General features: G+C 43.4%; 1 protein-coding gene across 1 annotated transcript in view; it reads right to left on the reverse strand.

The window, feature by feature from the left end:
- Window positions 1-13368: 13368 nt before the first annotated feature.
- Window positions 13369-14871, reverse strand: part of T265_03431 (hypothetical protein) — a gene marked incomplete at both ends in the record, with an annotated part of 7513 nt that continues 6010 nt past the window's right edge. Inside the window, one exon of the mRNA XM_009167915.1 lies at window positions 13369-13912. Within this exon, the coding sequence (XP_009166179.1) occupies window positions 13480-13912 (433 nt within the window). The remainder of the gene's footprint in view (window positions 13913-14871) is intronic.

Consider the following 14871-nt stretch of genomic DNA (forward strand, 5'->3'; position numbering starts at 1 on the left):
TAATCACCGGTCACAACCAATGTGAGAGATAGTGTAAAGTCTTTAGAAGAATCATGGGAAGCAAGTGGTTGAAGTGAATGAAGATGTTGCGGCCATTTAGATAAACGATAAGATGGTTGAACGTTTTCACAGACGAAGTCTGCAGTCATGATTTCGACATACTAACTTCAGGAACCCCTACCCACAAGCAAGACTACATTCTTTCTGTTCGGAAGAACATTGCGTGACTGAATTGGCACCAGTCAGCTACAACCAAAAATATCCCGCTTTACCCAAAGGGCTTGCAGATGCTGTTTGACCTTGCATTCTTTGCACACAAAATTTCTGTATCCTGGTGTTTCGTTTTTTCGATTACAATCCGACTGAATTAACGATTTCAGCAAGAAATCACGTGAGTGCCATTCCAGCTGACTTTTGACTGGTTCCTAAACTGCCCTAGGAAAACAAAATTCTGGGAGAAAATCTAGGGTGAAGTGATTTCTTTCAAGCATTTGACCGAATGGCCTTTGGTGAGAAGTTGTCGGAGAGCGAGTCAAATTATCTGCACTTTTACAGAGGTTTTCTTGTAAAAAATTAGTGCTTAACTAGAATGCCTGGGCACTCAACGATGGACCTCATTAAAAAACCAGTCTCAGTTAATACTCGGTTTATTCACCAACTGACGACAAATTAGGGAAAAGATTATTCTGATTACTCTTTAGGGTAGATGAGAAATTACTTCAGAGGGTGGGAAGAAAAGCAAAATAGTCTAGAAATAAGCGAAATACACTCAATTGTAAATAAATTTGGTTTTGCGAGAGACTCACCTGGAACCCAGCTGAATATCCCGTTTGTGATGTTTCCAGAAATATACAAATGCAAGTTTACTTTGGCCAAGTTTGCATCCTGGTGTTGCTGCTGTAAATGCAAACTGAGTTTTTTTCAAATTTTGGCCAGAGGTTCTAATTGTTGTTTTGTAGTGAAATTTCCGGTCACCGTGGACTGAATAGATCCTGCTCTTGTTGTTTGTAGGTTCCGCCTCTGTAGTCCTTAGCGAGCTCACCGGAGCACTTCAGCTTATTTGAGGATGAGAAAGAACGACGTGTGAGTTAAAGCCCAAAAACGGCTTGAAATCGCCATGAAGGGTCATCCGTTTTTCTAGTGTCCAGTTACATCATGACCTTGAATAGTTTCAAGGTCGCTGTCTGCAGCAGACTTGTAGACTTTGGTCACAACGTCACCATATAATGGTACGCCAGAAATCTAAATTGACTTGAAACTTAATTAGCTGGTCTCTTGTAATTATCAGCATTCGACATATTCATCGGCTAAACTATTGAACGACAGGGTGGTCGTAGCAACTATGGCGTGGTGAATGAAGTTAGAGAGGGAAATTGAACTCAGTTTCGTTTATAGCAGCAGTCTAGTAATAAGACTGCCCATCAGGTTTTGAGTTTCAGATACTTGCATGGTTATGTCAACAGCGTCGTTTTTGGCCCCGTGCCATACATCGTTTAGAAATGTCCTTTCTCCATTTTCATAAGTAGACAAATTATGACAAACTATGGGAAAGGGTAAACTTAATCCCAGGAAGAAAAATACAGAGTATTTACTTGTTCGGTGGTGTTACTCCAAGAATGGGAAATATCATGAATGTATGGTTAATTGCTTTAATCAGCATGACATTTATAGGACCGTACTTCTCGATGGATAGACAGCTGCCAGGGAAAATAGAAAAATTTCGCGTCAGATAAGTTCTTGTGAAAATACAGTACTTCCCCTTCACGAAAACACCTAGTTAACCGGTATTCCAACGAATGAAAGAAATGGTTTTGACCTTCTTCGTTCTTCAACTAGTGAAAAAACAGTCAACAAGGGGGAGAGATGGGCTAAGTGGTTAGAGCGCGAATTTACTGACCGGAAGGTCCTCGGTTCGAACCCGACCTCTGCCTCTAAACCTCCCCTGTCTAGGCTTGGGCAACCTGGCAGTATCCCAGCCCTCGTGCAACCTTCAAGTGGCATGGCAGTTAGGCACCAAAAGGGTGCTACAACTGAACGAAGCGGAGCTCCACACATTGAGCGCACCATAACCACTTTTTGGACAGCTTTCAACGAGGAAAAAATGGCGGAACTAATTTTGTGCTCTGATTTGTCTTGCAAGGTAGATCAACCACACAGATCAGCCAGTAAACGAGTGGGGAATGCTTTACATTCATGAGACACTACTTACATGAGTGACTGGCACTTTTGTCGCCGAAATAGACGTGATATATTACTCATATGGCTGCTTAAATACATCCCAAAGAAGCGATTCAGCTGGATTCCAGGTGAGTCGCCCGCAAAACCAGATTGGTTTGCAAATGAACTATTTCACTAGAAATAGCATCGTTCGATTGAAAAAAAGATTTTTGTTCATCCATTTCATGACTAGGAACAGGCAGCTTAAGGTTGAATGAATCTCAGTAGTTGCCCAAGCTGTGACCACGTGGTGTCTCTTTACCAATGACCTTCACATGAAGCTGTTCTTCCTCCGCCTAAAGTGTCAAAATGCTGCAAGATATCAAACTGAACGGAGCTGCTGGAAGGTCAAAGGGTCGTCTACTGTGAACTTGAAGAACAGCCTAAGCGTTTTCGCGTAGGTCAGCAAACTCCTTGGATTTTTGACATCCACTGTTCATTAACTGGTGTTTTCTGTTCTTAAAAACAAAGTTTTCGCGCTATCGTTAGCTCCCGATGCCGTTATGGACCGGACCGCTAACAAAGCAACATCTCCAGGTTGGAAGCAGTTCACTGACATCGAATAGTGTTCCTCACGAAGACAGATTGCGGAATCGCATGGTTTAGACACAGTGGCCATTAAACAGTTTTTGGGAGCATGTTTCTTTTCATCCAAGTGATTGATACAGACATTTGACTGTCTTGGAAACTGAACTACTGGACTTCACAAGTGTGACAATTAGAATTATGCATAAACATCATTGATTCCGGTAATCATTAGAAAGGGTTGCTCACAAATTCGCACGGAACAGGGAACTCCATAACTGGTTCCCTCCATGTTCCAGGATCAATACGATAGACTGTGGTTCATGTGTACCTTAAGCTAAGCTATTGATCAATCCAGTTCTGATCCGTTCAAGAAGATGCTGCTTGGGTGCTGAGGGCGATAGTGGCTTTGAAATCTGGGGCGACAAACGCCAGTGAACTTTGAGTGCTAGCATAAGTTATAATGTCTTCTCTTGGGCAGCCTACGGAGCACAAAAGTAGACGCTTTCAATCTCCCGGGGAAGTCGCTTTCTTGAGAATGTTTGCAACAAAAGCTAGCTCTCTTCTCACCAGAACTGTCAGATTGGCGACGATGTTTCCCGTTTGTGTGCATTTTTTGTGTGGTGGAGTTCCGTACCAACTTCATTAGAGATTTGTCATTGAGTAACAAGTAGGGTTAAGTTGTTCGTCTAAACCATAAAAAAGAACCAACTTCCCTTAATCGGACAAGTGGTGCAGCAAGGTAGATTGTACAGAATCCATTCTCCACTAGACTTACTCATTTCATACTCTGAATATCACTCAAGCAAACCGAATTAAAACGAGGTTTCCTCTAAGACCCACTTTTTCTAGCATCAACTATGGTCAGTGTGGAGTCAGACCTATCACAAGAGTTTTATGACACCAGTAAAAAAATCGATCTCGTCAGGACTGGAAATTCTATTTTGACAAAAGCAGCCCTAACTTTCCAAGATTCAACAGTTTTCTAATCCATTGGGGGAACGGAGCATTTTAGCTTTCGCTGCTGTTTTCTGCTGTGGTGGGTTTTCACCTTTTTGACCCTTTTACCGTAAATCAAGACCTAACTTCTGGGTTGGAAACCTCATCGTTGGTCTGTAGCGCATGACCGCAACCGTGGTGAGCTTTATTGAGCACTGAGCATTGCTGCTGCTCGGTTTAGGTCAGGTCAGCCGGAAATCTGATGCTATTAATCGTACACAGTCAGCAAACCGTTTTCTGTCTTTTTTATTGTTAACGTGCTTGACTTGCAAGCCAATGGTTTTTTTCAAAGTGACGTTGGAACTCTTAAACACTGAAATTACCGTTATATCTCACATTCACAACTAAGACGATAAAGTAACTGGGTCCTTTCATAGTAAGCTGCCTTTAAACGGATTAGATATGTGGACTTTTGATATTAAACAACACCTTAGTTCGAACCCCAGTCACGCAGGACCGATAGGGTGCGCTGCTCTCTGCTTCATTCATAATGGTGGCTACTTACACCGTCCCCAGGTTGCCCGTTCTAAAAATGGGTATTATAAAATGGTAAAATATCACTGCTCAAAAGAGGTTGCCATTCACTGTAGTTCTTTTTTCGGTGTTGGTTCTGTATTTGTTTACATAGGCCTTTAGACCGACTCATCTCGTTCAGATTTGATTTCCTCACTAACGCGCGGCTAATTTCTTAGTTGGCGTTTAGCTTCAAGACTTTTGAGAAATAAATAATCCTGTTAGGGGGGCATTTATCGGTGACAGAATTGTAGTAGCTCGGTGTACGGTGATTTGGAGGCATCCATGCTTAGATTCGAACCCGGGTCACTAAAACGAATGTCGGTGTTTTAATCACCTGGCTACCCAAGCAGCTGACCTTGAACAAAGTCTATTTCGTTTTGAGGACGGAATGAGGCAATTTCACTGCCATCAGCTGGTTGAACTGAAACATTCGTTCCTAGTGAAAGGCAATAACCGATGATTGAAAAGTGTTTTCTGGTTTGCGCACTTGGTCTCACCATGTTGTACACCAATATTCAATGAAATGACTGCTGTGACAGCATTTATCACAGAGCTTACAAACGCGTTCCAGCGCTTCTATTTACTAACCAACTTTCTGAGATCCCTGTACTTCAGCCTCTCCTTTTCGGCGAAATGTACTTTACGCACGTGGTGAATGGAATCCGGAACAAGCAGGTTGTATGATAGGTTGAAGGAAAAAACGGCATGACAATATTTTCTGAGGATCACCAGTAGGTTGTCTAGCTTACCAGGGCTTTGTGGGAAGATATTGTATACCTGATTGTCTGAAAAGATAACCTTAGAGGAACAAGATATCTTCTGAAGATTTTCCAGAGTTTAGTCGAGTCTTTTGGCTACGGCATTAGTTGTATACACAGCTGTCACGACATTTGGTAGAGACACTGTCAGAATGCCTAAACATAGGTTGAAGCAATCGAAACATGAATGACCAGGAACTATTGATTCAAATCCCTTGCCCCAAATCACTTAGTTTATATGGCTTAACTGAACTATGACCAGAACCAGAAACTCCTTCCCAAGTTGCATATAGGTGGAACATGTTACGTTTTCATTCGTTCTGTTTACTATTGGCCTATCCATGCTATGCCCATTTTTCCGCCTGGTGTACATGCTGTTTCGAAGTTTTTCACGCACGCGTGGACGTACGCACGCTGTACACACGCACTGTGTTCACGCATCAACGCACACACGCACGTACACGTGTCAGTTCACTCGGTTTGATTCGTATTGATTTCTGAACTCCGTTCTTAAGTTATTGCGGTTCACTTGCGTCTTATCGATTGGCACCTATTTTACGGACGATGTGCACAATGAAAGCTATTGTATCAAACTGGATCTTCGGAAATTCAGTAGGTGGCCACCGGAGTACAGAACCAGACAGGCATGTGGTTTATATTACTGTACATCGTAGACACGGTATTGATCGCTAATTACCGGACTGAGTCGGACCTCTCCATGCCATATTTTGTTTTAGGTTAATGCAAACTCAGGAGTGTTACACCTGGCTTGGGTCCTCTCAAAAGACTGTAGGCATTCAGAGTGGAACCAGTTATCACAGCGGACATTATATTTTCAATAGCTCCATTCACTTAGGGCCAAGTGGACTAACCTCGTCAATGACTGTCGACTATCATGGAGCGGAGAGAATGTGGCTACCCCGAGTAGTTTAGGCAGGGCTTCCTCTGTTTGCAGTTTTGTTGCAAACTTTCCTTCACCTGGTGAGGTGAAACCATAGATGTGTTGTTCGAGGGTGTGCATGAATTAATGTCTGATCTGCTCAACTGGAGTGGCCCCGACTGGTCATCGGTTGCTTGGTTGTTCAGTTGCTATAGTCATGTCTTCTATTGGAAAGTACTGAACTGATCCAAACACACAAATCTAGTTTAAAAAACTTAGAGATTTTGGCAATTAGCAATTCAAGACGTGTGAGTAAGTACCTAAATCACATGAGTTTACGACTCAAGTTAACCGACTCGTTGAAATTGATTAAATCTATTCACAAATTCAAACGAAATTCTAACGACGCAACCGGGAATCCTTCAGCTGAGTAGACCAACATACCAACATATTAAAAAACAAAACCCATGATGAATAAAAGCGGGAAAGGTCAAAGCAGTAGGTGCCAAAAGTCACATGCAAAAGTTAGGGAGTCACGAACTTAGTAAGAAGGCTCAACCGAAAGACCGGGGATGATCCTTGGTCACTCTGAAGATCGCATATAAACCCGCTCACAAAAAAACTCATCCCAACTCCTAATGTCGTCCCACTTATAAATGAAGCGATTGAAATCATGTACCTCCCCTCGGCGAGAATTTGAAAGGCCAGCAAATTACTAAGTTATGTACGGGGTTTCAGCTCTATTTTACGCAACAACAACAGCCTCCGACCTTGAAGTACGTAATGCCAACACCAGCCATCCAAAAAAAAACATGCTGTGTATGGCTCCTTTAGGGCAAATACAGCATTCGTGATCAGTTTACCCTATGTCATTTTCATCAGTTAGGTACCTAGCACTGAGTCGTACAAGGTAATCTCTATGAACGAGGGAAAGGAAGCATTGCACCTCCTGGAGGTGGCTCTCTTCGGAAGGTGATACCTTTGAATCGACAGCAGATAGTGCATCACTGGAAAGCTTTCGGATTGATTTCTTTAATAATCGAGTTTTTAGCTGATCAACATAGTGTAACACATGTCATTATAGGATTCCTCTGCTATTTCAAGACAGACTTGAAGAGCTGGCAAGAGTCATTGAGGCACACTTTTGGGTACGTCCCCTCAGAACATCGATTACTATATACACATCATAATATGGTTAGAAAATGAAGACAGCTAAGCGACGAAACCATGTTGGAGTCAAATGTACCCGTCAGTCGTTGTCAAAAGTTTGAATAATTCATCGCATGATGTTGGCGGTTGTGGTTTTTTTTCAGAATGCATAATCGTCATCCTGTGCTGGCGCAATCGTTCTGGTGAGTCCACACCAAAGCACCGGACTCGAGCCTCGCTTTTACTAGTAGTGCATATCCAATGGCCGTGCTGGGTTCGACCTTCAAACATTTGACATGCGAGGTGAGCACGTCACCACAACTCCACCATCGCACGCTGAAATTTTAAGTCAGGACAAGTGAACATGTTCGCGCTTGAGCGATGTGACCGCAAAGCCCAAGGCCTTGAGTGACTATCCAGTAACAGTTAGCGAAATACACTCTTGCCAATAAATTTGGTTTTGCGAGAGACTCACCTGGAACCCAGCTGAATCTCTTGTGCTGTTTCCAATTAACCCAGCTGAATTTCTTGTGATGTTTCCAATGAATTATTTTTCAGTCAATTGCCTGTATCTGTTAACGAATGTGAACAATTTGTTGTTCTAGGCTTATGCGTGTGCATGAAACGAGTTTCCCTGGTCAAGTGGAAATAGGCTCATCGTGAGCAAGATTGACATTCGGGTGTGTTCAGTCAAAAGACCGCCCCGCAATGAGAATGCCGATTGATTTAGCATTTCAATCTTACCCCACGCCCTAGAGTTAACTGGCTGTTTACACTGATACGAATCTCATCGCCAAACGTTTGTGGTGTAATAGCGGACACATGAGGAAGAATCCTCATACATCTTGTGACAGACAGCATTCAAAACATAGTGACGCTTCAAATGTCATCGAGTTCTATGCGAGGGGTTATCCGTTGTACACAGGTTTTCCCGGAGAACTTTGTCCTCCCAATGTTGATCTCATGTTCGGTGAGTCCTCCATGGTGATTGGCGCTATCCAAAACATTTACTCTAAAAGTCGGATACAGGTCATCTTGGCCTCAAGTTGGGAGCCAGGTGACTCAGTGATTAGGGCGCGAATTTACTGGCCACAAGGTCCGTGGTTCTGCCTCTCGACTTCCCGTGTGTAGGGTTGGGCAACCTGGCAGTATGTCGTGGCCTCAAGTTAGTCGACGGTGTTCGGCGTTGGAAAAAGTACCAGGTCACCATCTGTGTAGGCCGTGCTACAGATCGCCGGGTGGCCGCAGTACGCAGTACTCTCAGTAGAGTAAGGCAAGCACAGCAACTCGACAAGACAGTTGAACTGGCAACTCAACATGAGGGCTACTTAAGTGGATCCTCAGTGTACTTCTCCAAGAGCTACTACTAACCCTTCAGCTAGTACTATTATTTTTAACGTCTATTTTTGAACAGCATGGTCACCGACATAAAAAGTAAACGCAAGAGATGAATGTGGACGGGTTACAAGAGAGTTAGAGGAGAGCATTAGATAGAAAGAGAGAAGTGTTTCTAGTCAAATGAGATGAATCCCGACGTATGTAAGAATGTTCGGTAGGGAAACATGCATGTAAAGACCGACTAGCGAGGGAAGGACAAGCAATGTTGAATGCTTCTCAAGGTGCGGTAGGCGCTTGCACAGTCAAGACTCTCACATCAGGCACAAAGTGTCCGTCATACTGGATCTGGTGTGAGATTAAATGACAAAAAATTCACTCGACGCCATGTGCCACGCATAAAAGTGTCATGAGTACGCAGAGGGCCCAAAATGGCAAGCAAACACAAGTCACTGACTGTGACCTTAGGAAGCTCCAGTCTAACAACAGTTTTGGCGAAGTGAGAAAAGCAGATCATCATCGGTTGGTGGCTCAAGAAGTCAACATCACAACCATGGGGCTGAGATTATGACGAGGGAATATTCATCAACACCATGCTTCTGTTTCTTCTCATTCCACACAGTCACTTGGCGCCCATCCGAGGCTATGCTTACGTCTCTCTTAGTTACTCGGCGATCTCCAGCAGTAATTAGGTCAGGCTTGATGAAGGAGGTGCTCTCAGCTCCTTGAAGACGGTGTACATCACTACCACCACCACCACCACTGAAGTTGTTTAGTTTTCAAGAGTATGCTCCAAAACACCAGCTGGTAAGCAAACGCTGCGGAGGAACACACGGAAGAGGACGTGAAAGGAGGAAAACGATCCGGGATAGAACGTGCTACCACTAGTTTTGTCAGTCGATTTAGATTATCTCTGAGATGTATAAGAGTCTGAGGAAGGAATAGATAAATCTGAGAAAGTGACCAACAAGATCCGATACTCTTCCAGACGTAGAAGGCGCTCATGCTGCTTCATTATTTCGGTCGATTCAAGTCCTTGATTCTTCCACCCTCTTGCAATCTAGGCGGCATTCAGTAACTGCTCCCCAAAGTTCGTACTGGTCACGCGTGTCTATCGTCTTAGTCGACTGATCGGTGTGATCCAAGAACTCGGTAAACGATGTGATCAGATTGCACAATGGATCAGTCAGATGTGTGAATGGAATCGCTTGTCAACTGCGGTGAACTTAGAAACACAAAGTAACTTGGACGGACGGACGATTATGTGTACAAATGGTTCGAGGGCCATTGATGACATCATCACAGTAAGTGGTTTATTCAGATTCACTATTTGGTTCAACACATGTATGAGGGAAATAGAAAGTCGAATGGGAAATAAAGATACCCATGGGAATTGCTTTTTATCATTATTTGTTAAGGAGTTCTTCTATTCCAAAGTTATATCGTATGGTGTAATGCATAAGCACTTTGGTTGTTCTGACACACACATTCCACTGGCAGTTTGACGTCGCAACTTTTCAGTGATACTGGACCAGTGTTGGTTGACTGTTGATCCGGACTTTCTATAAGTGTGCTTCTATGACTGCAGCTGCACGGCTGTTTTGCTTTCTGACACCGATGCCAATGATGCTCGTCGAATGAGAAAACTATTGTACACCGTACTGGGCGTACATCAGGTCCGAACCACGGGAATTAGTCTCAGGTTACTGACTGGAGGATATCTATCGAACTACTCATGAGTAGGCAAAAGTTAAAAGGATATGAAGGGGCACCGGTCCATCGCAAGAATGGGCTATCATTGGGATTAAGAATATGTTGCAATTTGGGGGGAAAGTATGTGTATTGGTGAGCTTTTTGCCTCTTCAGAATGGGCGGGGCCTAGTGCTCTCCCATCGTCACTGCATAAGGGAAAGTCAGCCGTTCGGATTTTCGAGTCCCTAACACTACGGAGGAGGTGTGAGCATATCTCAAAGATGTGCCTCAGCAATCGATGACCCCTAGGTCAGTGTGCTTTGTGGTGTTGACCGGTCGTACTGCAGCTAGTCCTGGGAAGCGTTCAGAAGTGGCCCTCTGTGAAAGCGTTGATTAGGCCTAAAGGTATACAGGTCATCGCATTTGAATGTGAACTAGTGAATTTTGGGGTGTAGTAATGGGACAAGCTCCCGGACATGAGAGGAAAATCAGTCTTTTGAGTTGTCGAGATAGGGCAAACCTGGCACCAGCGAATGTCCGGTTTGAAAAGGAAGCCAACTGTATCCACCCCTACGTTGTAGACGATGTCAAACTTATTTCTGAAGGTTCGTACTTGCTGGATTGGTGAGGTGTGGAGGACGATGCATCTGGCGCGTGGCTCCAATCCCTTATTCTGCTCATAATCGGTGAACAAATCTTCAGCATCTGGAACCATTGTACTTCATATTTCTGTTCACTCGCTAAAGAACCAATGGAACTGTTTCAGAGTCCTTTTGTTTTGTTAAAAAAGTGTGTTCTTTTGTGTTTCGAATTCGAATACAATACTCATGAACGAATGGATGGAACAGAAGTGAATAAAACATTAGGTCATGTACCAAGTGAGCGTTCCGGCGAAACCTTAAACATAAATTCGTGGAGATAGTAGCAGTAGTGATAATTACAACGATACGAGTAGTCTAGTTGTGACACCCATTCGACGCACTGCTGCCGTGCATTCCGGAACAATGAGTACTGAGATACTGCCACGTTGCCCAAACGTAGGCAGAAATAATCGAAGAGCCACGGTCGGGTTCTAGCCTTGATGTCAGTAATTCAACTTCTGGACTGTCATTAGCCTAATGGTTGTACTTCAGGGGCGTCTGAGGACGAGACTCAGGCGATACCGGATGACATCAACTTGTCTTGTGTAGTAAGAGCATCCAATGGCCAAGAACCCCACGGATCATCCACAGTTCACTGGGCAAGCTGACATTTTCGACATCTCCAGGTGTGCTGTGCATAATAATGCCAAAAAACGGTCAATCTCCTCGGTTATCCTGCCACCTCTAGATAATTGGATGTGTGCATAAGGTCGCCGTGCTTCACAACAAGCCACCGATAATGTCATCTCTAATTTTGGAAACGATGAATCCCCCGTGTTGTTTCTCAGAGACCAAACAAGAGGCCAACAAGAAACTGTTTGTTATAGGATTGTTTGCGCACAGTATGGAATTTCATACACTATGGCTGTTAATATATACGGCTTAAGTACTGCAGAACACTCAGTGTCAAGGGGGATGAATTACCCTAAAATAATGGACTTATGTAACTTCTTGCTAATACATTTTGGAAACTGAAAATGAAAAAATAAATGGTTGACTTTGAGCAATAGAATTTTGACCATCGTTCATTCCTCTTACGTCTAGCACGTGGACAAAATACGTTTCCTGCTCAATAACGAAGATGTGGACCTATTTGGTACTGATGCTGGAACCGAAAGACTGAGTATTGAAGCCTTGATATCCTCCGTTCAAATACTGGTTGAGCACGTATTGAAACAGATGGCTTGCTTCGTTCTGATTTTGAAGAACACACAGGAAACGACCTTGGACAAACCGCCTCCAACTCCGTTCACTTTTGAAGACCTACTGGTTCTTGAGTCAAAACTACCAATGCGATACGCGCTGGAATACGGAAAGGCAAAAGCCAAACTGGTTGCAAACAAAAGCGATTTTTTGTGTGTTTGAGGAAGTCATTCCACATTCCAGTTGGTCTGTATGCTGGTTCCTATCTTCAGAAGATTGATTCAAGTTTTTAATACTTTGTGCACCAAATGTCCACTTTTCAAATTATGCAACTTCCCTTGATAACCAGCTGTTATATTGTTTCCTGGCAAGAATTTAAAGAGACCATATTCGGAGTAATGAAGCGTTTATATTTACTCTATACTTAGAAAGAGACGCATTTATCTTCAGCTGCAATCTATTTTAAACGCAGTAGTCTAAATTATTCCTTGTGGGGAGAACGGGATATGAGCCGTATTCATTTCATACTAGATCTAAGAGCAACCTTCAGTAGGCTAAACCTAGGTGTTCGAACATATTCGATAATTATGAGAATGAGGAAACTGAAACGGCTATTGCAAAAGAGACCCATACAAGGGAAGATCACAAGATCAACCGTGGTTATATTTAAAAAAAAACGAGAGGGTTGGTGGCTAAAAGAAAGCTTGAGGCGTCCTACTATGAAAGTGCGAGCTAATCACACTGCGGATAGGTTGCCGGACAGTTGTGTTCGAGCTATCAGCTGGAATGTTGGGGGTTCAAAACTCCCTGTAGTTTAGCGGTACGCACACTGCTGATGATTCAAAATAAAGGTTAAACAGCTGAACAATGTTTTTCGGCTTTTCAGTTGCTTCCGGTCAACATTACAAACTCATCAATTATGGCTAACTACTTGATGGAACTCAGTAGACTGAAAAAGTGCCAATAATCACACTGACATTCGCGATGCGTACCCGCTTTACCGAGCTAAAGGTAAGCGATACGCTTTCAAATCAGCCCCAGTGAATTCGTCGTTCCTAGTGCAACCTATAAAAGGACGCACTCTGATTTTGGGCCAACTGACTTTTCCATTTCGACCAGTTCTGATTGGGAATCTATGATCATTTGTATTAACCCTTTCCTTTCGTTTGTCCCTTTGCAAGGATCCTCAATAACCGAACGGTAGTAATGACGACAATGGCATGAACTTCGAGTAAAAAGCATGACATACTGCGCTCATTCTGGAGCGGAAGCTTGTAATGTCCAAATTTTTCCCATACGAGACGGAAATTGGAATTTGAAAGTAAACCCATAACCCCAAGAACTCTCGGGGAAAATATTTCCATTTTTCAAAACAAAGAATACCCACACTTAAAAGTCAGTTTAAAGTGAGCAGTCGCTTGGCCGATTGCCAGTGTTTAAAGATAGGGTTTTTCCCTAAAGACCAACTTGTGCTGTTAAACCGTATGAGAAGGCGAAGAACATACAATAGTAATCGGTGAACAATACGAGGTGTATTTATTATAACAAAACTTATTATACTGAGGGATAAGAGTGATACAGGGCGACATTCTGCCGGCAATGAGGCCTTTCAGTAGGGAAAAAGTTAGTACAAATCACCTTCCGAACTAAACTGTTCCAAACAAGGATTGTAAGTTGGTGAACGCCGTGTCAAAGCGGTCTGCTGATGCGATTCGTCAACTGCTTGACAGCATGGTCTCCCATGAACCGGATCTGATCTGTGTGCACACTTTTCGTCCGGTTGTTCTGTACCAGTCTGCCGGGCGTCAGAGGGAGGTGTTAACTTGCGATCTTTCAGCCAGTTTACAATATAGTAGAGTAATGGGACAGGTTTATCCACAACCGGTGCATGTTGATGTTGTTGCGGTTGATCAGCGAGGTCTGGTTCGGTCGGCCCAATCAGTGACTTGACATTAACTGTGGGCCTGATCTGAAGGGTCTGACAAAGAGTTTGGCGAGAGAGCATGGCATCGCCGTGTCCAGATTCCGTACAAAAAGTGGACCGACTAAAATGCAGACTGGAGGAGAGAAGCTGGTATGAAAAGGCAAGTAGGAACTGGAGCACAACAGGAAAATTGTTTCGTCTTGATGATGTACGAATTGAACGTGGACTTAGTCAAAAGGATTCCCTTCAGAGGTGAGGGCGTTAGCTATCTTAACCGCAAGATGTATTACAGTCCACTATATTTTACTTGTCACCAAAGGCCCAAGATAGTGTTCTCAATCTATGCAATATGTTTGCATGATGAGGTCAGTAACAAACAACCATTAAGGACTTTGGACGGAGTTGGATTATTTCCCGACAAACTATGAAACGAAAAAGACGCGCTGCCGCACCGAGATGAAAAGAATGTAGTCACAACCCTGAAATCTCAGCTATCTGAAGAGTTTCGTCATTAGTTGGACGCAACACGCTGATTTGGAAGAGCGTGTATCCCTCTGTTTAACAGCCAAAAGTTATATACCATCATCATCATCATCATCTTCATCATCATCATCATCATCATCATCATCTTCATCATCATCATCATCATCATCATCATCTTCATCATCATCATCATCATCATCATCATCTTCATCATCATCATCATCATCATTGACAGCATCACATCAGTGTTCAATACTGATGCTTCACTGCCGTACAACCATGATTTATGTGAAAGTCGTATTGTAAAGAAAAGAGTAAAGGTGGACAGGAAAGGGACTTGGTGTTAGCTCACCACAATCATTCCGAGGTGCCTATACCTCCAGACATTCACTCGGGCTATCTGGATAGAAACTGACAAGAAGAACGTCATTGACATCGGTTGACAGGCATATCTTGTAGTCTCTTCAACTAGGCATAGTGAGGATCACGTGGTCCCCATCCTGGAAGGCGATTAGTGCCGTCAGCACCCAAGCGTTTCGTGATCTCCTTCATACTCCTCTGCCAGGTCAAGGGTTGGCCACCTCTCTGTTTACGCCACTCTGAATTGGG

Source organism: Opisthorchis viverrini (assembly GCF_000715545.1).
Source record: "Opisthorchis viverrini unplaced genomic scaffold opera_v5_49, whole genome shotgun sequence".
Lineage (NCBI taxonomy): Eukaryota > Metazoa > Platyhelminthes > Trematoda > Opisthorchiida > Opisthorchiidae > Opisthorchis > Opisthorchis viverrini.